The 26,341-nt window shown below is 43.4% G+C and overlaps 1 protein-coding gene across 7 annotated transcripts; it reads left to right on the plus strand.

Annotated features, from left to right (window-relative positions):
• Positions 1-1,726: 1,726 nt before the first annotated feature.
• Positions 1,727-26,244, plus strand: SLC75A1 (solute carrier family 75 member 1). 7 transcript variants are annotated; one of them, XM_075752634.1, is made up of 13 exons: positions 1,729-2,001; positions 4,596-4,782; positions 5,944-6,055; positions 10,033-10,136; positions 11,119-11,277; positions 13,084-13,272; positions 17,715-17,823; positions 18,807-18,918; positions 20,285-20,393; positions 21,593-21,683; positions 23,460-23,507; positions 24,145-24,234; positions 25,441-26,244. In XM_075752634.1, exons 2-13 carry the CDS (start codon positions 4,612-4,614, stop codon positions 25,545-25,547), a joined length of 1,401 nt encoding a protein of 466 aa, XP_075608749.1. In that variant the 5' UTR covers positions 1,729-2,001; positions 4,596-4,611; the 3' UTR covers positions 25,548-26,244. The 7 variants fall into 7 exon arrangements, with proteins under 7 accessions (XP_075608755.1, XP_075608749.1, XP_075608751.1 ...); XM_075752636.1 differs by having other exon boundaries at positions 1,729-1,997; positions 4,593-4,782; XM_075752637.1 differs by having other exon boundaries at positions 1,731-2,001; positions 5,959-6,055.
• Positions 26,245-26,341: the final 97 nt, after the last annotated feature.

Below are 26,341 nucleotides of genomic sequence, written 5' to 3' on the forward strand. Positions count from 1 at the left end.
CCAGCAAGATGTGTTCCTTTTGGTCTCTGACGTGAGTTTGTCACCTAAACAGGTACATTCTCTGTTTATTGCAAAGTGTGAAGGCATTCAGCAGCCCCCCGAGACTGCAGCGTGTTCACTGACATGATCATCGTGTGTCTACTGATCTTCCTCATTTTGTCCGTTGCTCTAAGGCAAAAAGCTAACAAAGTTTTTCAGTCCTAAATGTGTTGGCTGTGCCATCTTGCGTAGTTAAAATGGCTAGTTATTTGTAAGGTGGGTTTTTTATTTGGCTGGTTTTTGGTTTTGTTTGGGTTTTGTTCCCCAATAAATTACATCTGGAGTAGATAAGTAAAATTTTCCATGCAGTCTGAACACTGGCTGAGTATAAAATACTAAGACGAAGACCTTGTATGGCATTAAATCCTTTAAAATATTAATGTTTGGGTTAATACTATTGCTGTTTAGCAATAGAACAGGTTAGTGAAAGCCAGAGTGGAAGATACACTACAAGACTGACATCATAAGAAAATTGATGTTAATAAATGTAGTCTAAACCCCAAATTTAAGTTGTTATCTATCAGACCTGCAAGGCTTTGGACTGGCTTTCCACTGGGACAGGGGTGGGCAATGACCTATCTAGTTCAAGAAACAGCGCAATATGTTCACATGCAGGATGGTATGACATGGTTGACTGCAATAACACAACTGGGCTCAGTGATCTGTAAAAGCTTCAGGCTGATAGGTTTGACAACAGGAAGAGCTGGATTTTACTTTTTTTTTTTTAAATGCATCTGAGTTCAGATGGTGCATGGTCAGTTATATGCAATATTTCTGAGCCAAAATTATATATCTAGATTTATTTTCCAGATATTAAATGATTATTCGTGCTTACTCTGGAGCACCTCAAAGCAGAAGCTTGCCTCCAAGTCAGCAGTGATCCTTGCATAATCATTTGGTTTTCGGAGTATGTACCATATCTACCACATCCCTTTTCTCACACCAAACTGAGTACATAAAATGCTCAGGTAAACAAGAGAGTAGGAGCTTGCTGTTTCACCTAAATAGCAGGTTAATCCTGATATTATGCTTAGATAAGCTGCTCCAAATCTAATTGGTTGGGGAATCTGTGACAGAGATGTCACTGTTGTGTGAAAGCTCCTGATCCGGGTGTTAATAGTGCCCCAATGGGACTACATTACCTTGATGGGAACCAGAAGTCCTTTCCACACCTGTATTAATTTGCTTTAAACACTTTGTTGGCCAATGCTTATGTATTTAAGACTATGCTTTGTCCACTTGTAATCATATACTGACATGTTAATTAGGCAGCTTGGACACCAGGCACAGCTGGACAAGAGAATAATGCTAGATAGTGGTATCAATATCAAATCCATTGGTGTTCTCTGTGTTAAAAAAACTGTTTTAAGGGAGCAGTTTGTTTAGGAATAGAGTTACGACTTCTGCAACTACCTTCTGTTTGTCAGATACCAGGAAATTTTCATTTATCAAAATCATAGCTATCTGCTGCTGTAATGTGGCTATGTAGCAACTAATGAAAAAAAATCCCTCTTTTCTTGGAACAAGTGTGTTTTCACTAAAAAAACCCAACGCTTTAACGCAAGAAGGAACGGCTGTGGTTTGAGGTACGATACCCAGTTAAATCGTTAAACTGTTAATTTACGAGGACCGAGGCTATCGTGACAAGGCACTTCCCTCAGCCTGGGTCTTAAGTTCCCCTCGGGCCCTGCCTTGCGGGCTCTCGGCCCTGAGCAGCGCCGGTTTCCCGCCGCGCTGAGGGGAGCCCGCTGGGCCGCCGCCATCCCCCTCACACGGCGGGCGGGCTCTATCCCCGGTGGCGCCCGGTGCGGGGCCGCGGGAGCGGCTCCATCCTCGGCCGGAAGAGGAAGGCCGCCGGGGCGCTGCGGAGGGTCAGGGAGGAGCCGCCGCCGCCAGCCCGTAGCATCCCCAAGGGAGGGCTCTTGACAGGCGGAGAGGGTCCGGCCCCTTGAGGAGCGGTAGGTGCCCCGGAGCGGGGTAGGCTCTGCCGGCGGCATGCGAGGGAGGGCGGCCGGAGGAGCGGGTCTGGGCTGCCCACGGCTCGCCTCAGCGCGGCTGCGGCTCCCTGGGGATCAGCCTGGGCGGCGGCGGAGGGTGCCGTGCCGGGGGTGCCGTGCAGGGGGGCAGCGCATCCTCGCCGCTGACACCACATTTCTCCAGGGCCGTCCCTTTCCCGCTCGGCAGCCCCTCTGTCTTCTGGGCTCTTTGGCTGCTTTGGGAAATTGCCTTTTTTTCTTTTTTTCCTTTCTCTCTCTCTCCTTTCCCCCGATTGAAACTCCTGCTCTTGACCTGAATCACGACTTTGTTAAGGAGTCAGAGGAACCTTCCTAAGGCATAGCAGGTAAAGCCGGGCCAAGGAAATTTCAGAGGGAGGAAAGGGTAGCAAGAAAACACCAAACTACCAGAAGGATGAAATTATTCCTGCTGGTAGATGACTAATCTCCGTGCATTAGGGCAGGGCTGGCTTTGCAGCTGATGCCTTCTGAGAGGCACAGCATCAGACACCGGCCCTGTCGGAGGTCAAAGGCAGAAGCAATGAAACACAGATGGGGAGTCCTGAGGGGATGGCTGGGGAGAGCTGAGACAGAGCTGAGCGAGCGTCCGGGACACAAGTGTCCAGAGAAATAACTTCCCTCAACTGAAAATCTTTCCCTCCCTCTTTGAAAGTGTCTCACAGAAATCAAACGTCATGGTAGAGGTGAAGTGTTTTGTTTTTGCTGACGGAATGCCAGGGCCTATAAAATGTTTGGTGGTTTCCTGCCTGGCAAAAAATAAGGAGAGGTTTGAACAACAAAACTGATGGAGCACAAAGGCAGAAACGTGTTGTACCTTGGGATATTGCGTAAGGGAAGTTGCAACCACGTAGCCGAAACTGGACCTGAATGAAAGGTCAGCGCTAGCATTAATGGGTTCAAGCCGCACGCTAGCTGAAATGGCTAAGGTGTAAAGGATGTTATCCTGTGTAAATAACCCTGGAATAAAGTTCAGCTTGGTCATACAATTCAGTGGATGAATAAACAAATTGTGAGGAAAAGCAAGACAGAATCTGCCACGATGAACCCATCCCTCATCTGTTGGCTAGATAGACCTAGGGCCAGTGAGGATTTGTGTAAAGGAATGGTTGTTTTGGCTCCAGATGCTCTTATATTGTTTGAGTAAATAAATAATGCTAAATATTTGTACTGTTGATGACTATTTTAAATAGAAGGATCCTGAACATAACCAAACTGCTCTATTCACTAGCAGGTTTATGAGCATTATGCATTTATGAGTTTAATAAATGGATTGCAGTTGGCCCCCTTCCATGTTTACCTCATGGCATTTGAACTTTAATAATGCTTCAGTGCTAGTAAACTGAATCCACAGGTAAAGAAATGTCACAATAATATTATTGCTGAGCATAATAAAGTATTACAATCTTCAATTAGAGTAATATGGTGTGATATGCACCAGCGCCTTGTGTATGTAATACAGTATGTCTTGTCTGGAATAGAATTTATATCAAGAATTGCTCGGTGTTTTCAAACCTGACTCATCAAAGTCAATGGATATTTTGGTATTGGTTGACTTTGTTGGAGGAAATTCTGTCTCCTTTTTTACTCTTTTTGTGCAACAAACGTTCAGGGATTTTTGCAGTAGAAGGGACTGCAAATTTGATTGTTTTGTGACAGATGCACTCTAATTTTTTACAAATCTGAAGTTTGCAGTTTCATGGTTTGTGTATTACTCCTTGATTTTGGTATGTGTTGGAATTGAGGTTTTTTTGGGATATGGACTGACTTCTTTATTTGTTAAATACTAAATGGGATATGGCCTGCATCCTTGTTTAGGTTTTTAAGATGGTTTTGGAGTATTATCAAAGAACGTTGATAGTTCTGATATTTCTGACAAAATAAAATGGTGCCTTAATCATTTGATGCCCCAGCTTATATAGCCTATCAGTGGATGTCATCCAGAAAAGGAAAAAAAAATCAAGTCTCAAAATCTTGTGTTGTTTCTTAAGTTGCTGTTGTTTTCCAGGATTTATCTTGAAGACAGCATTCGTGCAATAGTTAGGAAGTCTGCCCTTTTTTAAAGTTGTTATTGCTTCAGAAATTTCTAGTATACACTGAAGGCATAAATAATCTTGAAGGTATAAAAAGATCTATTAGTTACTTGAATGTGAATATTAGAAAAAAAAAGTGTGCCCTTTCATGTCTATTTTACTGTAATGCTGAGTTGAAAACATTTGGGAAAGTTGTATTAGCATTGCTTACATGTTAACAAACTTTAAATGCTCCTTAGTTCTGTGTTTTATTTGGGATGCTCCTGCAATAGAGTTATCTTATTACCCTTGTAGCCTGCTCGTGATGTGAGCAAACTTGATGCTGAGCTAACAACCAGGACTAGAGAGTTGAGGTTCCTGTTCCCTTGAAAACCAGGTAGCTTAATATAGCCATAGCTTATATTTATTTTTGCAAAGTCTGTAGGAAGCAAGAATGAATCAGCAAGATACTCTTGTGAAAGGCCTGCGAAATGCTTCCTGTTGACTGGCTATAAATGTAATTTTTTAGAAGCAGAGCACCTGGGAACATGGCCCTGCGAGAGAGAGAAATCAGCAGCAGCTCCATCAATGACAAGCAAGAACAGAACTCTAGTCGTGTTATTACAATTGTCTTCCTGGCGCTCTTCATCGACTTGTTGGGATTTGCTCTCATCTTGCCACTGTTTCCTTCCATCCTTGATTATTACAGCCAGACTGAGGTAAGTAACAGAGAAAGTCAGCCTGCTGAAAATTTTAGGTATGAGATCTTTAGGGAAGGATGGAAGAAAAATCCCTTGCCTTGGAGCAAACCAAATAGCTGTAGGCAGAACAACAATACCCAGCACATTTAAATGGACTGAATTTGTTTGCGAACCTGCATGAGACTTCTCTGTTGCTTTTTCATTAAAACGAGGGATTTGTTTGGGGGAAAAATTGAGTATTTCTTAGGGGCTAGTCCTTGTAATTACCAGTGCGTTTGTGACTTAGACTGTTGTCACTGGTGAGATAGAGTAAGGAACAATCCATAGTGGATCTGCATACTGGGTTTTATCTAAGAATGAAAGAAATAAGCACTTCTACCCTACTTGACTATTTCACAGACTCACTTGCTCCCACCCCCAGCATCACGTTCACTAGGTCTCAACTTTCATTCTTAGCAGGGAGCTGGCTGCTGGTCTTGGAATATAGGGCAGAAAGTTGTGTTGGTTCCCTGCTGTGCAGCTGCTCACAGTTGCATTCTCAGGTGTTACTGGGCAAGATGAAGATGTTGTCAGGGAGAATTATTTTTGCAGCCTACACCTCTATCACAGCCCTTTTCCTTCCACACTCCAACTGAGCTGTAGGCTTTGTCTTTCTTACAACTCTATCTCTAACCCTAACCATGGGGTCTGATCTCCAGGCTCTTCCCCCACTTCCAGTGTATTTCCTATAGCAAATATCTTCATCTTCTTGTCAGGTCCTCCTCCTCTTTTCAGGAACCGTTCTTTTTTGCACCACTTCTTTCTGGACCTACAAGCCCCTGGTTCTCCCAGTCTAAATAGTGTATGTGCAGAGGGATAGAATGTGTCTCATGTTGCTTTATTAACTGAAGGTGAATCCATGCCACTTTTGTTCAAGTTTTAGCAAGTAGCAGGCCTGATGGTTTAAAAAAGTTCAAATTCAGACATTCCACCACCCAAACCCATACGCCCAATTATCTGCTGCCTGTTAGCATTCACAATTTAAGCTATTTTTAGCTTGTGACAACTGATCAGCAAGGAAATTTTCCCTGGGGGGAGGAGGAGGGAAGGAATCATCTAACATTGTATCTAGATCACTAAGCTCTGATACTGTCTTTGAAAATGAAACAGAGAAACTGTCTTCCTGCTTCTATTTCCCACCTATCTGTTTTGCAGGATGGATTCTATTTGTCATTGCAACATGGTGTGGACTGGTTTGCAGTGATGGTTGGGATGCCTCCGGAGCGGAAATACAACAGCGTGTTGTTTGGAGGTATGGAAATTAAACGAGCAAGCTAATAGACAAAAAAAAAAAAAAAGTGTTTTCATGTTATTTGCAGTGTTGATAAGAGGAATAATGAGAAAAATGACAAGAAATACAAAAAAACATGCTTGCTTGATATTAGATTTAGATTTAAATAACACAGAAAATGTTCTCTTACAGTAGGCTATAAATTATTTTGTTTTCATCACACTGATAGCAATGAAGGGTTGGACAGCCCCATCTCTGTCGTTTGGAGACACCTAGACAGGCAGGAAGAACAGGCCAACAGGAACCTTATGAAATTCAGTAAGGACAAAGCCCCTGCTTTGTCTCATGCGAAGTCCTGCCCCTGGGAAGGAGTCATCCCTTGCAATGATACTGACTAGTGGGGAGCAGCTCTGCTCCTCTGTAAAGGCCCTGGGGGTCCTGGTGAGCAGCAAGCTGAGCATGAGCCAGCCCTGGCAGCAAGAGCACCAATAGCACCTGGGCTGTATGAACAGAAGCAGAGACAGCAGATTGAAGGAAGTGATTGTCCCCCTCTACTGAGCACTTGTTAGACCACATCTAGAACATTGCATCCAGTTTTGGCACCCCAGTACAAGAAAGACATCAATAAACTGCAGAGAGTTCAGCAGAGGGTCTGGGGAGCCTGGGCTTGTTTAGCCTGGAGCTATTAGCACCCTTCCAATACCTGTGGGAAGGTTATTGAGAAGACAGTGAGGCACTTCACTGTGCGTGCGTGGTGGGAGAAGGAGAGGCAACAGGCATAAGTAGAAGCAAGGGAGGCTCAGACTGGAAATAAGGAGGAACTTTTTCATAGTGAGGATGGCCAGTGGAACAGGTTGCCCAGAGAAGTTTGGTAGTCTCCATCCACAGAGGCTGTCAAACCCTAACTGGATGAAACCCTGAACAATCTGGTCTGACCTCATAGCTGACCCTATGAGCAGGTGGTTGGAGTCAGTGACCTCCAGGGGTCCTTTTTAACCTGAATTATCCTATGATCTTGCCCAATTTGTACAGATTGCTACAGAAATACAGGCCTGCTGTTCCTTATTGTCAGACTGCCAGCTAAAGGGCAGGAGCCCGCTGGGCTAGACCCTGCACAATCACAGAAATTACTCTTCCTTAACCATTGATCTGCACATGATTGGAGATCAATCAGTAGGAAACACTGGAATTAGAAGCTTGTGACTTCAGATGTCACCTCCCTGCTGGGCAGCTATAGTGCAGCACTGCTTCTAAATCTCATTAGTGCTATTAAAAGCAGGAGAGCTGCTGACTTGCAGGGTCCAGAAGCATTTGCTGTCACTAGGACACTAGTGTGGGTGAGCTCCACCAGGAGTAGTGCAGGAAATCCAAAAGCATATGTGTCATGTTACACATCAGAGGCCCTTTTGGCTCCTTGTGATCTACAGAGTTGTGAGGAAACTGGGATTTCAGAGCATGAACACGTCAGGGTGTCTGGGTTAATTTTACTTGGAAATGTCTAGACCCTTTCCTTTCAGTGAGCTGAGGCCTCCCCCAAAATAAGCAAAAGGCTTTTACACGGAGTGGGGGGGGGGGAGACAAAACTTTATTAGAATGTAAGTATGAAGGTATTGTTACTATTTAAAGTATTTTTGGGGGGGTTTAACAGCAATTAGAAAGTTTAAAAACAATTTTCCTTTTTCCCACAGTGTCCTTGCACACATGTTGTTTCTGTGCTCATTTTCAGTCAGATTACTGGCTTTGAACAGTAGGAAACACATTTCTTTAATCACTCAGAATTGGCTTTCTGTCTCTTCTAAGGCCTGACAGCATGCCTCCTCCTTGTTCCTTCTCTCTATCTCAGACTCTGTTTAAACAAGCGGCTGGGAGCTCACAGTCATTGCCTTTCCTTTTACCTGCTGTGTCCCGTACTCTTGGGAGTGCTGTCTCCCTTGACTTGGCCCATTTGCTTTCAAGGGGAAGGATAAATCTCCCTGCTCCTTCCAGAACAGTCCAACTGACACTTTTCTCGTTTGAAGAAAATATAGCATCTAACTGGGAACACACAAATAAAATAGACACTGTTTGTCTCAGAAAGGAAGCTGGCATCCCTTGCTGTTTTCTCTCTAGGAGAAGAGTATTGAGAGAAAAGTATTTAGAAGCAGTGTTGAGTAGTGATGGGAATGTTCACTAATTACCTGGCAGCCACAGGCAGTGAGGGTGCAGACAAGGTAGCTGGTATCTGTCATATTTGACTCCATCTCTTCTGCTGGCTTTGATGACAGCTTTTCTAAATGAGTGATCTAATTTGCTAAACCAGCAGAAAACTTTTTTTTTTTCCCCTTTTTTCCCCACATTAGTTTTCTGCCCGATTGAGTTGAATTAGCTCACTGGAGAGTTGACCAAGGCTGCAGAAGTAGAAGATGGACAAGCTATCTTGGGCATAGTCAGCTCCTGTCTCAGTCCATTTTGTTTGATTGCACCTTAAATGGTTATAGTAGAAAGGTTCATTATACTTGTGATGTTATGCAGAGGCCACTGCAGTCTTCCTGCAACCTTCATTGCCTTCATCTGCAACAAGGAGCATAGGATTGGAAAGATACTTGCAAGATCATCTTTTTGCTTCTCCCAGTGCAGGATGTATTTTGCTCTCTTTCATCTTTGCTTAGACTGCGACCTCTTCAGGGCAGAAACCTTCCCTGCCCTTGTCAAGGCCCTGAGGGCACCAACAGTTAGTTTCAGTGACCAGCCTTCACCCACACGCTTTCTGCCCAGTGATTCAGGAGCTGTATTTCAGCCTGGGCCTTGCCTGAGTATAGTCTTGTCTCTGGGGCTGTCTCTGGCCCTGTCTCTTGGATGGACCTTGCACCTATGTATAACCCTGGCCTTGTCTAGGACTGCCATGGACCCTGCTACGACACCCTGCTCTGCCCAACCCATCTGGACTGCACCCTGGTTGGTGAGGGCACTGCCAGTGCTGTGGTCACACTCAGCTCCTGGCTCGTTCCCCGAGTGGAACAGCCCTGCTCTTGCTGTTCCCTGGCTGTGAAGTGTTTGGCACATCTGGGTGCTTCTACAGTGCTAGATATACAAGGGAGAAAACTTGTCCGTTATTAACACAAACTGCCAGTTTACCAATCTATGTAAGATTTTTTTACACAGTTTTTTGAGCTTTTGAGCTATCACAAGCCGCTGTTCTCCCCAAGGTGTTCAGTATCAATATTCTGCCTCCCTCAAAGCTGATGGGAGCAGAACTTCTCGTCTCTCCTCTGGCTTTTAAAGCTTTGATAGCTGAATGATCTGAGACATATAACCCAGTTTTTCCTTCAGAGAAAAACTGACAGCAAGGCATTTTTTGCCTGCTTGTTCAGAGTATAGTGCAAATTACGAACTGTGTGAAGCTAGAAATGGCAAGAGAAAAGAAGAATTAAAGATCACAGAAGCTAGAGGCAGATTTCAAAAGACTCTGGAGTCTGTTGGAATTACTCCTACCTCTTAGGGTGCCTCGCTAACAGCAGTGCTTATATCCTTCTTTCCATGATAAGAAGGAAAGAAAAGCTAATTAAGTGTGACAGAATCAGATTCAAACAATCAAAAAAGTCTTAAAAGAACTGTGACTAGTGAAGACTGCACCATCTCCGCTTTAAGAACAGAAAATGTATGTAGTCAACTGGGGAAGCATCGGAGAATCAGCATTCCATTATAACCAGTGAGTTTCAAACCTCTTCTCACCAGTGAAATAGCCAGGGAATCATCCAGTTTATGCCTGTTACTCTGGTCTGTCTGTGTATCTGGTCTGTCTGTATTTGCCACCTTAGTAAAATAACAGTGCAAGATCAGTATTTTGAGGGTGGCTTAGTTTCAGAGATAAAGCTGGGTTTTTTTATAGCTGTTGTTTTAATTGTGCACTTTTAAAGGACATACTGGAGTGACAGGTCTGGAACAAGTTGGCTGTCTTTATATTTAAGATGAAGGCAATGAGTCTAATGGTATATGTTTTGATGTTTGGTTTTTTTTAGGTCTGATTGGCTCAATCTTTTCCATCCTACAGTTTTTTTCCTCTCCCCTCACCGGTGCTGTCTCGGACTGCTTGGGCAGAAGGCCTGTCATCTTGATGACAGTGGTATGTGTCTCATACTGATGTTAGTCATGCCATCTCAATATACAGTTGAAGGCACTATGGTCTTGTGGTTAGCACAAAGGATTGGGAAATTGAACATTCTAGGTCTGTCGGTTGTTGACTGCTTCTTGCCAAGCCACTTGACCACACTTCCAAATGTGAGTCTTAAGCTGAGCTTCCCAGATCCAGAATTATACATAGAAGGTACCAAAATACCTATCTATTTCTGGGATTTTCCAGAATCCTTTTCCCCTATGTACAGGAGTATGACTTCAGATGCTTGGTTTACAAATGTTAGATTTAATCCCTGTATATTTTAGTTACCCAAGTGACTAATGAGGACTGATCACTTCATGACCTATTTCACAGAGCCTGGGGATTATTGGTTAGGCAGTGCTATATAGATGTAAGATGTATTTCTCATGAACATGAACATTCTCCAAAACGTTTTCTCTGTTGCTGGTATGAGGTTCTAATTACAGCAGCAGTGCAGAGCAAATGCGTACATATATGGAGGAACTTGGCAGCAAATGATATACAAATCCCCCTATCCTGTAGGCTTGTGAGGAGTGAATTAAATAAACATGCATGCTGATGATTGATTATGAAATTTAAGGGCTAGAACTCTGAATTCTTCTTATTTTGAAATCAGAATTCTCTTGAAGTTCGAAACAAGTGAAGCAGGGTATACAAAAGTGCTTTTGTGCCCAGGACTGATTTAGCTCCCTTTGAACTTTCTTTGCTCTTTTAATTTTATTAGTAATCTCACATTTATATGAAGTTTTATATGGATTTGTTTCTACTTCTTTTTATCACTGTCCAGGAAATAGTGCAGTATCAGTATATTCAGACATTTCTGTTACCTGGGTTTTGGAGCAGCTGTTGAAAACAAACAAATAAATAAAACACATGTTTAGCTGGGAAATATGCAGAAATTATATCCACTTTGCTCTGCTTTATAAAGAACCCTCTCTTGCTTCTGCAGATGGGTTTGATAACATCATACGCGCTATGGGCTGCCTCTAGGACTTTCGGCGTTTTTCTTCTCTCCAGGATCATAGGTGGAATAAGCAAAGGGAATGTCAGCCTCTCCACAGCTATAATTGCTGACTTACACTCTCCAAAAGCACGGAGCAAAGGCATGGTGAGTTACACATGTGGGGTATATGTTTGGGTTTTCTGGGTAACTTTTAATTGATTTCAGGTGCTCAGAATTTCTTCCTCAGGTGTGTATTCAGTGATCAAGTGAAAACATGACTTTATATACTACCTCACTCCTGAAAAGATGTCAGATCATTTTGCTGGTGAGCTCTCAGACTTGACTTGTCAATGACTTTTACCTACAAGTGAAAGGCAGATGCCCTAGAGGTGGGAAAACTACTTGTGTAAGTGTTATAACTGTTACTCCAGCTGATAACTGCGATCCTCATTATAGTCGTTGAGAAATCAAAAGGTCTTATGGGCTAACTTTGGTAGCTGGAAGCCACTTATAGGACAACCCATGCTTCTTACCTTCCCAAACTGTGGAAGCACAGCAGCACTGCACAGCACAGCATGCCTCCTGACTTCCTTGGATGCTGCGCTGGCTTCAGGATCTGAGCTCTGCGGGTAAAGGATGTGGCATTTGGCTGACTGAGCAGCAAGTAATATGAACAGCTGCCTTGTCCTCTTCCAGAAGGCAGTGGACCAGATGCAGAAACACCCTGCAGGCTGTACTTTGCCTGTGAATTACCAGTTAGATCTTTTATCTTATGAAAATCTTAGGGACCCAAACTTCTCTTAACAGATTGTTATAAGCCGCTATGCGGGACAGCTGCTTCTTGGGTGGGGAGAACTTTATATTTCACAGTGATAACTAATGAATTTTCCAATCAATTTATTATAGTCCTGGTGAGCGAAAGTATATTTTTATTTATGGAGCAGGATAGCCATACAGCACTAGTAAATAAAACGGGTCAGGGCCTATTTTTAGCGCCTCAGAGCAAGTCACTTAGTACAGCATGGCTCAAATCTATATGGCTATGCTCTTGTTTTTCAGAGCAGAGTAGGCATGTTCATTCTGCTTTCAGGGAAGACAATAGCATTTGACTGATGCTATTCCTAAACTGTGATGGGGCATTGCCTGGGAGAGTGCAATCTCTGAAACAGCAGTGGAGACTGTGACGTGACACCTGAGTGTGCTCTGGCCTTGTTTAGTTTAATACTATAGGTATAGTTAAATAGACTCAGGAAAGCATGAGGATCGTGTCCTGGATGACACGTTTGTGTCCTACATATGCCAATAGACATCTCTGAATGTGTCTTAAAGAAAATGAGCCAGATCTGCACTGATGTATTTTTAAGCAATCTCCCAGAAGCTGATGACTCAAATCAGTCCTCTTTTAAGCTCTCATCCCATCAGTGTGTACAGATTCTACCTCTGTGCTGGTTTCATAGCGAGTTCATAAATCCTCTTTAGTACTTGTACTAAATTCGGGTTGTTCTGGGAAGCATCTCAGCCTCCTTGCTCTATGAGACATAAATTCCTAAATACAGAAAATGCCAAAGTGTTTCAGAAGCCATAGACATCATTATGAATTCCTACCATGGTGCTGTCCTCCCTTCTCTAGTTTTACTCTGCAGAAGTTTATTCTATGGCTGAAGGATCTGCTGGCTGAGCAGTCCCTGAGGTGAGAATCATTATTTCCCTTCCCAACTTCCTTTTACTCATAACCATGTTACAATTTGTTCCTTCTACTTTCCTGACTAGACAGAAAATAAAATCAGTTATTTGAAAATAACAGTTTTTTCACACTCAACGGTTGTTGCTGTGCACTCCCCACATCCTCATTCTGTATCTGGTTGCATTTCTTTAAGGTAAATGCCAGAAAATCCAAATTGTTTTAGAACTGAGCTACCTGAACAAACTGGTGTCTGAAACTACATGTCTGTGTTCATTGTTTCACTGCAGGCAATGATCGGCGTTGCTTTCTCCCTTGGTTTTACTCTGGGTCCCGTGATCGGAGCATACCTGGCCATGGAGCCAGAGAAAGGAGAAGTTTTCTATCTTCGTTCAGCATTATTAGCACTCATGTTTGCTGTGGCTGATTTAATTTTCATCTTCTTCCTACTTCCAGAGACACTTCCCAAGGAAAAACGGGTAAATGGACTATCAGTCTGAAGATCTATGTTTCTTGCAAAAGCAGTATTGCTGAAATACTGGAAACAATGAAGAAGGGGCTGAGCTAGTATCACGGGAATTTAGCTCATTGCTGGGACTGGGATTTAATATTATTATTCAGGCTGGTGTCAGAGTGGTTGCATGATAGTCCTACCTCCTAGCCAAGTGTAATATGAGAAATTCTTCATAGTTAACATATCTGCTTAACTGCTGGTTTTGGTGTGTTACCTTTAATTTTCTCAAAAACTAATGGGAGTCTAGGAGGAAGAGGGTGAATTTTAAACTATGATCACAATGACTCACTGCGATGAATTTCAGCTAATCATAAAAGTAAATGCATCAGAGACTGGATTTTCTTTCATTTAGCCAGTATACGTTAGAAATTTTCTTAAGTATCATCTTGTCTTTACTTCATTATTTTGAACACTCAGGTAGCAAATGACTGTTATGTCTGAGCTGTGCTGCCTTCCACAGATACAAAATATCTACATGTGCTAAAATTCAGTGACTGGATTTGTGGGGCCAAACATTTATTAACATTCTGATCTAGTATCATGTGATCAGTCCAAGATATAACTGATTAAAAGTCTCTTGGAGCAGTCTCCTTTGGAATTGTGGGAGAGACTGAATTCAGCCCTAGGTATCTGGGTGAAGCAGTTGATTTGAGGCTTTCAGCCAGATTGGATCTTTCCTATTGTCCCTTGTTTCTAATCAGCACTCAGCTGTCGAAGCGTGCTTGGTCTCTGGATAGCCAGACCCATTTGACACTGAGAATTGTTCAGGAAACTTTTGTTTGCAATGCTCCTGCCAGGGCAAAACTTTAGACTTTCCCTGAGTGTTTCCCAGCAGGTTGCGTCTCATGAAATTGGTTGCTTGTGTTATCTTTCCAAGCACTACAGCTATTTTATTTTATTTTTTTAACAGCTCTTTCATGTGTCATTTGTTCCCCTTTCCTATTTGGCTGTATCTAAACATTCTGGATAAAATCCTGTTCTTGGTTAGAGCTGCACGCTCTGGAGAGGTGGCAACATGTTGACATAGGGAAGTGCTGTAGAGCGAATCTATATTCTATAAACAATTCCACTTTGCTGCAGAGGGATAAATGGCTTCAGCACCTTTTAGGACGGTATGATAACTAAATACCTCCCTCCCCCTTTTATTACCCTCTTGAGAGTTCTTCTGATAAGCTAGTCTGTGTTAGCCAACATGGCTGAATTTTGATAAGAAAATGAGTGTTCTGTCCCTGCCTTTTAGGGCTCCATCTCTGTGCAGCAGTGAGTGTTGTGTGAGATGGATTATTAGGTGCCTCTCAGGGTCAGGTCCCAGTCATGCAAAATGCACAGGGTGTTTGATTGCTGATGAGATAGTGGTTTGTCTGGCCTGGAGCTTCTTGTGATTGGTATCAGAGTTAGTGCTTTTGTGCTGTCTCCTTTCAGCCTGCATCTGGACAGCAGGCCCATGTGATTTATGCGTTCTAGGGTATTTGTAGTTTCACTTATTAGGCTGCTTTGCTCTTTTCTTGGGTAATTCCTCCCACTTTCTGAGTGGGATGAGAGCAGTTTTCTTGGCCCGTGGATGATGGAGGAAAGGCAGGAATGTTGGCTGCCTTTCTGCAGCTTGGCTGGGCTGAGCTGGAACAGGTGCTTCCAGAGTATAGTGTGGATGTGTTGGACGGACAAAGCTGTAAAAAGAGGGGAAATGGTAATGATAACCAATAGGAGGATGTGCCAATGGGATCAGACATCTGTTTCCTTGAGATACACTCTGTTCTTATCATATTCTTGTTTCTCTATCAGTCCTCTTTCCACAGGAGAGAAGACCAAGTGTTTCATATTCATCCATGTTGGAATTAACTTGTAGAAAGGGGAAGGTGGAAGGGGACAGGAGGAACAAGGATGAGTTTTCATCCAAAGAGAAACAGAATTTTTGCTATTCTTCTTTCCCTTTTTTCAACTGTTCCGTAAGTTTATGAGGTGAAGAGTAACCAAAGAACTGTACCTTTGACCTGTCAGAGACACTGGTCTTTACATGAAGTGGCCAAAACAGCTCCTGCTGTGACCTGCTTGGGAGAAGGGAGGAATAGAAAGGTGTCTAGTAGAATCTGTCCCCTTTAAGAGCTTTCGAGTTAATTTTTAGCTAAGCTAGTCATGGGCAAGGCTGCCGAGCTGGACAGGGGGTCTTAACAACTTTTTTTTCTGGTGTCCAGTTAATTCATATAAGGACTGTGTGTAGGGCTATGCAGCATCACAAGCAGACTCATGGAAAAACAAGGCTTTTGCTCTATGGATGCTAAACAGTGTCTGGTTTGAAGGGTAAGGCTGGAGCTTCAAAGGCCCAGGCTGCATTCCTGATTTGGACTGGCTCTCTGCCTTCAAGACCTGTTAGTCTCTCTGCATTAGAGAAAACAGTAAACAAAGACATTGTGAAAAATGGCCACCATTGAAAGTGACTTTTGGGGTGATCATAGAATTAAAATTGAATCATTTAGGAGTAATAAATAATAAGCATAGAAATTAAATACAAGTTAGATGATGTAGATTTTGAACCTGTGAAGAATCTAAACTCCATGCAGCTGGTGACATTGACTGAAATTGACAGCGTATACTTTGTTATTTGGGGGTGGTGAAACACTTTTGTAGTTCTAGAACAATGTTTTCATTATTGATCAGTGGATGAAGTCACTTCTAGACCACTGCTTCTGGGGCAAAAATAGGAGAAATTAAAAGAAATTTGCATGCGTGTGCAAACACACACATATATTTAAAAAAAAAAGTCTAATACATATATATACACTTCATAAAACACTTAAGATTTTAAACATATACATATATAATGTATATCCTCAGGACCAAACTAAAATCAGCCTTGGTAGTAAAAAGCAGCTTGGCACCCTGTCTGATGTGGATAATAATTCAAAATAGGTACAAACTACTGGTTTTTTATTACTGGCAAACATGCTTGAAGAGAGTTGCTTGTTACCAGATTCTCAGTGCTGTAGTACAAACACCATCATGCCAACAAATGCAGGAACTGAGGATTGCTACAAGCCAGCTTCAGGAAATCCTCTTACAGACCTTTTCAAAGCATGAGGAAACTTCTTGGGAGTGTCTGTTTACTCTCTGTGATACATGCAGTGGAAGGAGTAATAAACATCCCAGTTTGTTCTATGTGGATCAGCAGCTTTATGGCTTTACACGAAACCAGCCTGGTATGTTGAACTGGTTGTTGTTGAGACTAATGGGCTCCAGAGCTCTGCTGTCAGATACTCAGAAGCTCTGACTATCACAAGACAGAGGTCATGTTAATACCATATTGAAGGCTGATTTGTTTATAGCTTTATTAAATCCAGTCCATATGAGTCCTCAGGTCATGCACTGAGATCAAGTTCCACTGATAATTTGACCTTTATTCTCTGCCTTCAAGGGGGTAATAGCTCCCTCTCTCTCTATCTGGGAAGAGAAGGAAGCTCACCAGATAAAGTCAGTGCAGTGCTTTGAAGATGTGAAATACTAAGTGTGATTATTCAGGATTCTTGAGTCTGTCTTATCTCTTCATGTAACTGTCATGTAAAGTGACAGTCTAAATTCTCCTACTTTAAAAGGAATTGTTTCCCTAAGAATTTAGACATTATTTCTTCTTTAGTATTTTCTTTAGTTTTCTATACCTTTAGAATAAAAATAAATTAAAAAATTAAACCCCCTACAGATGAAAGAATAAGCATCTCCTAAGTTCCTGTTCATAGAGATAGTGCCAGCAGATACACAGTTAGCTTGAGATGTATGGAGTACAAGGACCAGAAGTGCTACAAAATAAATCTTCCTTTTCAAAAAGCCACACAATGTGGCTGGCCAGAATATCTCTAGAAATCTCTAAAATCTCTCCAAGGAATCTCTCTAAAAATTGTATTTTCCTTTTCTTCCCCAGGAGGTGTCACTGGCTGGCTAAAAGAACAACCAGTACCAAGACAGACCGTTTGATGTGCTACACCTACTGTTCTCAGAGCTGTAGCACACAAGCAAATCCCCAGTTTCCCATGAGCTTGCAGGCAGATGTGCCGTTATTTTGCCAGTACATGCTCATTGCACATGAGGGGTGATGCAGAAAGTGAACCAAATAAAGCCACCTTTAAGGCTGTGGAGAATGAGCCTCTTCTGTGTTTTAAGAACTCAGGGAAGAACCAGTTTTCTGTCTTCAGTGAAAGCTGCTATCAGTGCTCTACCTTCTAGTTATAGTGCTGGAGCGGTTCAGTGGTCAGAAAGTCTGGCCTGTTATTGGGTGTCACTCAAACCCCAACGCCAGTTACCTTGTTTCATCTCAGATAATTTGTGTAGGTGTAGATGCACATTTGACTGTTACTGTCAGTTCCTTGCAGTAGTTATTACATCAGGTTTTTAAATAAACATGTTTCTGTCTCTGATCAGGTCTCTTCTGTGATGTCTGGATTTCAAGCAGCAGTTGACTTGCTCAGTCCTTTAGCTTTATTTCAGTTCTCTGCAGTCACCAGAGGAAAACAATCTCCTTCAGAGGAGAGTAAGTGTTAGCTGGCTTTTTATATTAATATTGTGTATTTTTTTGTATGTGGTGGTAGTTTCTAAATGAAAACTCAAACCATTTCAGAAGCAGCACTCTGTTCACTCATTTAAAACCCACCTTACAAACTTATGAACAGGGAATCCCTTGGATGCTGGTCCTGTTATTCCCAAAAGAAGGTTTTAGAGATCAGTGTTTTGAAGATTTCTGACTTGCTACTTGCTTTTTCTTCAGGCGCTGACTGCAGCATGGGATAGGCTGCAGTAAGTGAAGTGACTTAAAAAGATGGATCAAGGCATGAATAAGGGAGATGTGAGTTTCCTTATCCAAGCTGCAAACCAGAAAACTTCAGGCTGGAATTCTATTATTTATGATTTGAGCTGGCCATTTCTCTATATGAAATTATTTAAGCCGTAGAAAATAAGTCAGTGTTTTGCCAGGTACACCAACTTGCCATTCAGTCCTTGCTGCTGCATCAGGAAGAGAGTAGTATTTGCCACTTTGAGGAAAATCTGTTAAAACCCTGCATTGGCAGAAAAACAAGTAGGGTAATCTGTCACAGGCCATTTGTAGCTTAGGAAAAGGGATGCTGTGCTTTAGCCAATATCATCCTGACAGCGGCATCAAGGTATTGGAATGAAGATATTGATTAAAAATAAAGAACTAAATCCCAGTATAGGTGGGAGTGTCAGTGTGAGGGAGAGGGGCTGCACTGGGTGAGTTGAGACCAGGGTGACCCAGAAAGAGATCGGTCTTTTTGGCTCTCCTCCCCTCATAAGAAGGGAGGTAGTGGGCAGAAGTCATTTTGTGGCATGTCTTGTATGGGTATTTAAAATGAGTATCTGAGGTGAGAACTTTTCCCTGTGCAGTTGATAAATGTTGCTGTACTATTGTTATATTTTCAAGCTATGCTTGAAAACACCACTGTGTTTCTCTTTTTTTTTTTTTCTTGGTGTGTGTTTGTTTGGTTTTTGCTTGTTCAGATCTTCAGAATCTCAAAATCTTCGGCCTGGTTTATTTCCTGTACCTCTTCCTGTTTTCCGGCTTGGAGTATACGCTGAGTTTTCTCACTCACCAGAGATTCCAGTTCAGCAGGTATAGCACACTTAGAAGGCAAATGTTGTATATTTTGTCTAGGATATTTTCCAAAATCTTTATTTAAGGTCTCCTCATTTATTTTCAAAAGAGGCTTTATGAAGTTAGTAAAAACACTCAGAAATCAACCACTGCTTTCAGTGATACTTGGGCTTCATGGGAAGAATTTATGAAAATACAGGCACACTGTTTATCATGAAAGGAAATACTCATTGAATCTACAACTTTTAATAAGTAGAGAAAAATCAATACAGAAGATTAAATTAAGGCTCCTGAAATATGTGTAGCTGGGCTAGTTGTATTGCTTATAATAAATCTTTTTCTCTTCTAGCCCAGAAGAGATCTTCAGTATCAGGACAAATCTTGAAGCTCAAAAAAGGCAAAAGATGGAGGGATAGCTATGCGATTATATTTGCTTGTCAGAGTTCTGCATCGCATACGGTGTACAGTCATTACATCATAGAGTTTGATTTCCTTTAGTCAAACACTACAGAAGAAAGAGAACAGAATCCACTGACAGCAGCTCAGCTTGAAATACTTTTCCTGCCAGCTCATAGGAAGATTTCCAGCCAGGAACATGATCTTGCAGCTTGATTCCTTATGTGTGTCCTTCCCTTTGAGTAATTCTCAGGGGTTTGTCTCATCTTTCCCTGTCTGTCTTTCATTACAGTTTGTGGCTTAACTAATGTGTGCATGTCAAGGAAAGGTCTTCTAGTGTATTAAGCTTGCTTCCGCACAGTCTTCAGGATAGCCACGTAGCGAGATACACAACTTTATGTCAACATTCCAGGCTGCGTGATAAACAAGCTTGTTATGGAAGTGAGAACTTTTAGTTGAGAATATCCACATAGTTTAGTAGATAAGAGAAGTGAAAGGGATTTTTTAATTTTTTTTTTAATTTAACGATGGAGACCACCATGCCAGTGCCCATGTTGTGCCTTGGTGACCTTAATCAAACTCTGCATGAGCGGTGGCAGTGGTTGTGAGAAAGCAAAACACTTGTTCCGTGGAAACCAACAAATCCTGTGCATATGGCACAGACTTCCATGGCACAGGGTAATTAATGTGTTGACTTTTTGTGGGCCACCCTAGAAACAACTAAACTACATCGTACCAGTCTAGAGACGGTTGTGGCATTTTCCAGCAGCCATCCCATCTCTACGTAAGACCTCAGAGGTTTATCTTCTTCCTATCTGTGTGCCATGGAAACTAATGTCAGCATATTAAGAATGTTGCACTGCTCATGTGAGCACCAAAAAGCATTTTATCTCTCTTGTTCAGGAAAGGGTCTACCCTAGACCTGTGAATCCTAGAGTGGAATGCTCTGTGCGTGACTCCATAATGTGTGTTTTTACCTCCCTTCTAGCATGCAGCAGGGCAAGATGTTTTTCTTTATTGGAATAACAATGGCTGTGATCCAGGGAGGCTATGCTCGACGAATCAAGCCAGGAAATGAAATCAGAGCTGTAAAAAAGGTAAAAATAAAATAATTTTTTTCTTTCCCCTGCCCCCCCCCAAATCTGATATGTTAATTTTCAGTCTAAAGTGCAACAAAAGGTAGTTGGAGGCTGTATCTATACTTATCAAGACAAAAGAAATTTCTGTCATCTTAGTCCAGCTAAATGACTTCTCAAGACCCTGGTTGTTGGGCGTTTACCAGTGTAACTAAACTTTAGAACATTAGAGCCATTTCTTACCATATCAGCTATGATACTGAAACTTTGAGTTCTTCATCTATAACTACAGTAGGGAATAAGGACAGAGCATCTGTCTGTGCAAGCCAGGTAAAATGCTGTGAAGATTATGCTTTGTTTCAGTGATTTCTCTTGCAGTGGAGACAGTGAAACTTCTAAAGCTGCTTCAGAGCTGATCTCTGACTCTTTCTGGCAAATTATTTTCAGGGACTTCATCAGTCTGGCCATCTCTGGCAGTCTTCAAAATGAGACATTTGGTGGGAGTGAATACCCTCTATTGTGAAATGTGCAGCAGATCTTAACTGATTCATCTTCCTGCAAAAGCTGAAAAACAGGGAGATCTGTCCCTTCTGTGAGAGATCACAGGGGAACTGAAGTCCAGGCTCTTGGAGGAAATGAAGAATATTTTTTCTTTTTGGCTTTGAATTTCAAATGCCACTTGCACCCCATTTTTTCTTCTTGGCTCCAGAAGTATGGACTCTGAAAGCTCAAGAGGGTTTGATGTAGCCCTTAAAATCAGTCAATACTGCTGAGAAAAAGCAGAGGAGCTGTAGTCCTGTTGCACACAAACTTTTTGATCTCTTGTGTCAGCTCAGGGGATGGAGTTAAAGCTGGACTTCTGTCTAGTTTGACACAGAACAAGAGAAAAAAAACACCAAAAACCAGCTCATGTGAGAGAACCCCGCAACAAGTTTTCCTTAGTTGTGGGAAATGGGTGGTGGGATAACTGCAGCCTCTGATACAGCTGACTCCAGCCTGCATGTGGTCTGCAATTGTGTGACAGTGAGAGAGAACAGAAAAGTAAATTGCACTGATGCGTGGCCATCCGGGTGAATTTGAAACGTCTGCTTGGGAAGAAAGGGCTTTCTGCTTCTAACAACTTAAATGTCCCATCAGTGGAAGAGAACTGGCAGGACACCTAGAGTTAGGCTTTGATGAGCAGGGCTTAAATGTAACCGTGTGACTCCTTCGTTTTGCAGGGTATTATGTTGCTGATTCCAGCTTTCTTGTTAATTGGATGGGCTGCAAATGTGACCATGCTGAGCGTCGGACTGTTGCTGTACTCTTTTGGTGAGCTATTCAAAATGCAATGAATGCTAAACACAAATAGTTTTTCTTCATATATTTATTCACCCTGTTAAAAAAGATGTATCTCTAATTTCAAACTATAAGGAACAGAAAGTTGACATTTCTGTTTATAAAATATGGAAGAAATAGTGTCCTTTTTTTTTCTGATGCTGTTTGTATCACAGGACGTTGCCATGGTGATCTTTGGAAGCATCCCCAGAGCTCCTGTTGTCCTGTCTCACTGGGGAGCTCTCGAGGGTGTTTTTTTCCGCTGTTATCAGACCTAAAAGCAAAATATTCACTAAATAGCTCTGCTCAGGAAAAGAAGGGAGACAGCCTGTCTTTGTACGTTATTTCTTAGGCAACATGCTGAAGAGACCTGCACGCTCTGAAGCTGAAGGCTGGCGTGTGTGTTCAGGCTGATCGAGAGTGAGGGTGCGTCGGCATTGCCCTGAACGTTGTGACATGGGGCTGTGCTGGCTGGACACCGCTCTGCTCCCTTGCATTGCCAGCTCAGTGAGAGAGCAAAACTCCACTTGTTGTTTCTGATAAGTGTAGATGGTTTTCAAAGATGTTTAAGGGTTTACATAAATATTACTCTGCCAATCTAAGCTGTTATTCAGGGAAGCAGCTATGAATGAAGTTGGATTAATGCACTGAAGTGCCTGTCTGAAAAGAGATTTCAGATATTCCCAATGCTGCTAACTATTGTTAAGAAGCTTCAGATATGACTAATTACAAAAGCAGAAGACTTCTCTTTTGCACGATACAGCTTGATTTAGGAGTAAAGTGTAAACCACAAAATGCGTCTTTTTAGTAGCTTGCTTGTCTAGGGATGACAGTCGTGTATTTGACAGGTTTCAAAATCTGCATCTTATCTGCAGATTAACTTGCTTTTGAAAGCCCACCGGGTGAGGAGGGGGGAGAGGAGGTACACATCTTGTCTAACCATGCTGCTAAGTTTGGAGCCTCATCTTCCTAGGCTCCATAGCTGGGCAGAAGGCCCCATCTCTTCCCTAGTTAAGCCAGCTAGAAATGCCTCTGGATGGGCCTCTTTTTCCCTCCTCTCTTCCTCCCTCTGCCCCAGGAGTAGGGTGCCTGGGTGCAGTTAAGGCAATGTGTCTATCATTCCTGCTCTCCCGTTCTCCTTTCCTTCCCAGAAAAGATTCTGCTTTGTATGCTTAAAGCACTTCCTTCTTGGCAGAAAAGGCCCCTATTTCAGTAAGAGGGCAGTGATTGCTGAACAGCTCTTGGCTTTTGTGTCCGAAAATTTTGTAACCTCTTCTTCTTGAACTTGACTGTCTTATTTCCCAAGACAGAATGTAGCTGCCTCCTCTTTCATCCAAAAGTATGGTAAAGCCGTATGCATGGGGACAGTGTGATTCTGTGTACAGCCACCTCATTGTCTGCTTGAAATATAAGCGATTCCCTTTCCCTGCTCCATCTGACAAAACTGCAGTGATTTGGAAAACTACCAGTTCGCTGACCTGACCTATCCACCCCGTTCCTGTGGGTTCACAGAATGAGAGACGCTAATGTGAAACATCTGCTCAGAGCACTCATGGCTCTGGGCTCTTTGTGCAGGTTGGCTTTGAGGGGGTGTTTTCATTATTGAACTGGATTAAACCTGATGATTCATTGTTGGTACAGTGCCCCAGAGCTCTGCATATTTCTCTGCAGCAGTAACGTGTTTAGGCCACATGTTTTTCACTATTGCTCTTGTAACTGTTTTGAGCTCTCTGCTGTTCATTGACAGTCTCGTTTGTGGATTTTTTCCAGCTGCAGCCATTGTTATCCCATGTTTGTCAGCAGTGGTGTCAGGCTATGGTGAGTGTCTTTCCAGCTTTCAGTGGCAGCCCTTGGCCCCTTGACTGACCTTTGTATAGACTTGGCTTAAATACAGAATTGATCTCAAGCTTAGTGATGCATCAACAGGAACACTTGTGGTGTAGGGCCACCTCAGATCTGATTGTTGGACCAGTGACTCTGGCTGCTGCTTGGCTTTTAGAAGGCCTCTTTACTCCCAAACACATTAACAAAGGAAGCAGAAATGCTGAGTTACAGCGCACTGCTACTCCAAATTGTACATATGTAACCCTGAAGTGATTACCACCCCTCCCCACCCCCCCACCCCCCCGCAGGAGTGAGGCTAAAGCTGAGGAAAAAAAAGCCCTTCATGGTCACTAGTATGCTGCCCCTTTACCGTACAGCCAGCAATCCAACACTGCAGTTATGATGTAAAGCTTTGTTTTTGTTGAGCTGGGGCACTACAAAGCACTCTTGACAAGCCCTGATGTTTTTTCAGGGGAAATAAATGCAGCTTGGGTAGTGAGTGTGAAATGAAAGGAAGGGGAGATGCATGTGGGAAATGCCCCAAAAGAACAAGGCTCCATGAGCCCCCACGGGGCCCGGCCCTGCCCCGAGCAAAACCTGCACACTGAATAACGGCTCTCTGCTTACACAGGCTCTGCTGGCCAGAAGGGACGAGTCATGGGGATCCTGAGGAGCCTGGGCGCCCTTGCCAGAGCCCTGGGACCCATCCTGTCAGCTACGGGTGAGCGCTCAGTCCTGCCTTTGCCAATGCGTGGCACCACTCTGGGCCCCGCAGCTCAGGTGGAGCTGGAGGAAAAGGGGAAGGGGAAGCGCTGCAGGTTTCAGAGCCAGAAAGTTCTTTGCAGAAGTAGATGCCCTTCAGAGCTGCACCAGAGGTGGGACACAGCCCTGGTTAGTACCAGCAAAAGCTTCATGGATGAGTTAGTTAGTTAAAGTAGGTCATACAAGCAGAAATTAAACCAGGCAGAAGCTGTTGCCTGACTAAAAATTCCAGCAACATCTGCAGCAGACTACCCATGCCCTGTGTGCAGCTGTGCAGGCAGAGGAACATCACAGAGGGCCTGGCCCTGCTGTGCAGAGGGAGCTGGAGCCTGACCAGGAACCCTGGGCTTTGCTGGGCTTATTTTTAGCCATTTTAGCAAGTAACCCCACCTGCTGAGGGGCCGCCCCAGCACCGGGTGAGCTGGAGTCTGTGAAATCAAGGTTTCTTCAGCTGTGTAACTGGTTCCCCACATCTCATGATGCTGCATCCCAGGATGACACAAATTAAGTAGGCACAGCCCATCATATGCAATGAAGAACTTTTCAGCATTAAAAGCATCTGTAACCCCCACACCTAGATGAAAGAGCCCACACTCTGCTGATGCCCCAGCAGTCAGGGAGGGCGACTGCTAAGGAGCACAGGTACCTTCAGGACAGGGTTCGGTTCCCCCATTATAAGGCAGAGGGACAGTGCAAGGGGAAGCAGCCACACAGCAAGTCAGAGCCTGAACTCAGACCTAATGTTAAGTTTAGCAAAGCCAGAACCCTTTTCCTAGGCATTGGCTTCCTGAGTGTTTCACCTAAGGAGCCTGGTACTAATGGTGAGAGACCTTAAAGAGAAGCACCAGGAGCAGCTGTGCAGGAGGTGCTGGGGCAGTTAAATAGCTGAACGTCTAAATAGGAACTTCCCTGTTGCCAAACAGGCAAGAATGAAAACACCCTATTTAAAATAACCACTTTTAATGTGCTGCTTCCTTGGGAGAGAGCCAGTGCTGCTCTTACATTCCGCTTTACAGTTCGTGTGCCAGCAAGGGGTTGCAGGGAATGATGGAGTAGTTTGGTGTTCTCCAGTTGCACCAGTTCTGGAGCGCAGCAGCATGGAAGGCCTGGGTACAGAGCTGCCAGGACCAGCACGCTAATGAGCTGCATCTTGTTTCCTTTGCAGTTTACTGGCTGGCAGGGGCAGAGGTTTGCTTCACTGTCTGTGGAGCGTTGTTCCTCATCCCCTTCGTTTTACTTGGCTGTACAAAACAGCAGCCAAAGGACAAGTAGGAGGTAACCACAGACCTACCACCAGCTTCCAAGGAGCTCTCTGCAAGACCTGCTTCTTGCCACCCAACTGCTGATCAAATAGGAAGAGGAGGTCTTTCATCTTCTCCCAGGGAATATGTGATGACCATTTGCAGCAACAGCAGCTGTCAGCCCCTCCCAACAGCAGTTGCACCACGGCCTCCCAGCCAGCGGCGCTAGCTTGGCAAAAAGAAAAGAAAAACCCAACCCAAACAGCATCAGATCATCAGACAAGCAGCAGGGCCTGGCAGCAGGACAGCACAGCACAATCCCAATTCACCAGCAAGTGCTGGTACCACTGCCCAGTTGTGTATGCAGAGCTCTTCCCTGCGCCTCTCCCTTCATCAGCAGCAGAAGCCCGAAGCCTCTCCCAGGGGACCAGTTTGTGGGGGTTTGGCAGGCAGAGAGCGACTCCGCAGGGAGTTTCTATACAACTGTCAAGATCCCCACAAATGCTCAGCGGGGCTGGTAAAAGCTGCATCAGCTGCCTTAAAACATGACGACCAAAAGTGAGCAGCGTACTACAGCCATCCGCAGCCTGGCTGATACTTGGGCACAGGTGGACTGTTTTTAACATACAATTGAATTTTGACAGATGTTTTACATTTCTAATACTACATGCTGTTTTTTGATGACCAACCACTGTTCTTTTTTGCATTACAAATAAACCGTTCCATTGCAGACCCATCCTGTGGGTTAATTACAGTGCAGGCATTGACACAGCCGTGCTGGGCCAACACCAAAGGGGGGTCCAGACCCCCTGGAGGGGCTGACTC

The sequence above is a fragment of the Balearica regulorum genome, chromosome 4 (genome assembly GCF_011004875.1).
Source record: "Balearica regulorum gibbericeps isolate bBalReg1 chromosome 4, bBalReg1.pri, whole genome shotgun sequence".
NCBI lineage: Eukaryota > Metazoa > Chordata > Aves > Gruiformes > Gruidae > Balearica > Balearica regulorum.

Excerpts from the sequence above, each read along its gene's own strand:
- SLC75A1 (XM_075752634.1), top strand. The coding sequence starts at position 4,612 with ATGGCCCTGCGAGAGAGAGAAATCAGCAGCAGCTCCATCAATGACAAG. Across the intron at positions 6,056-10,032 it reads CAACAGCGTGTTGTTTGGAG|GTCTGATTGGCTCAATCTTT; the intron begins GTATGGAAATTA and ends GGTTTTTTTTAG. Across the intron at positions 20,394-21,592 it reads AAATCAGAGCTGTAAAAAAG|GGTATTATGTTGCTGATTCC; the intron begins GTAAAAATAAAA and ends TTCGTTTTGCAG.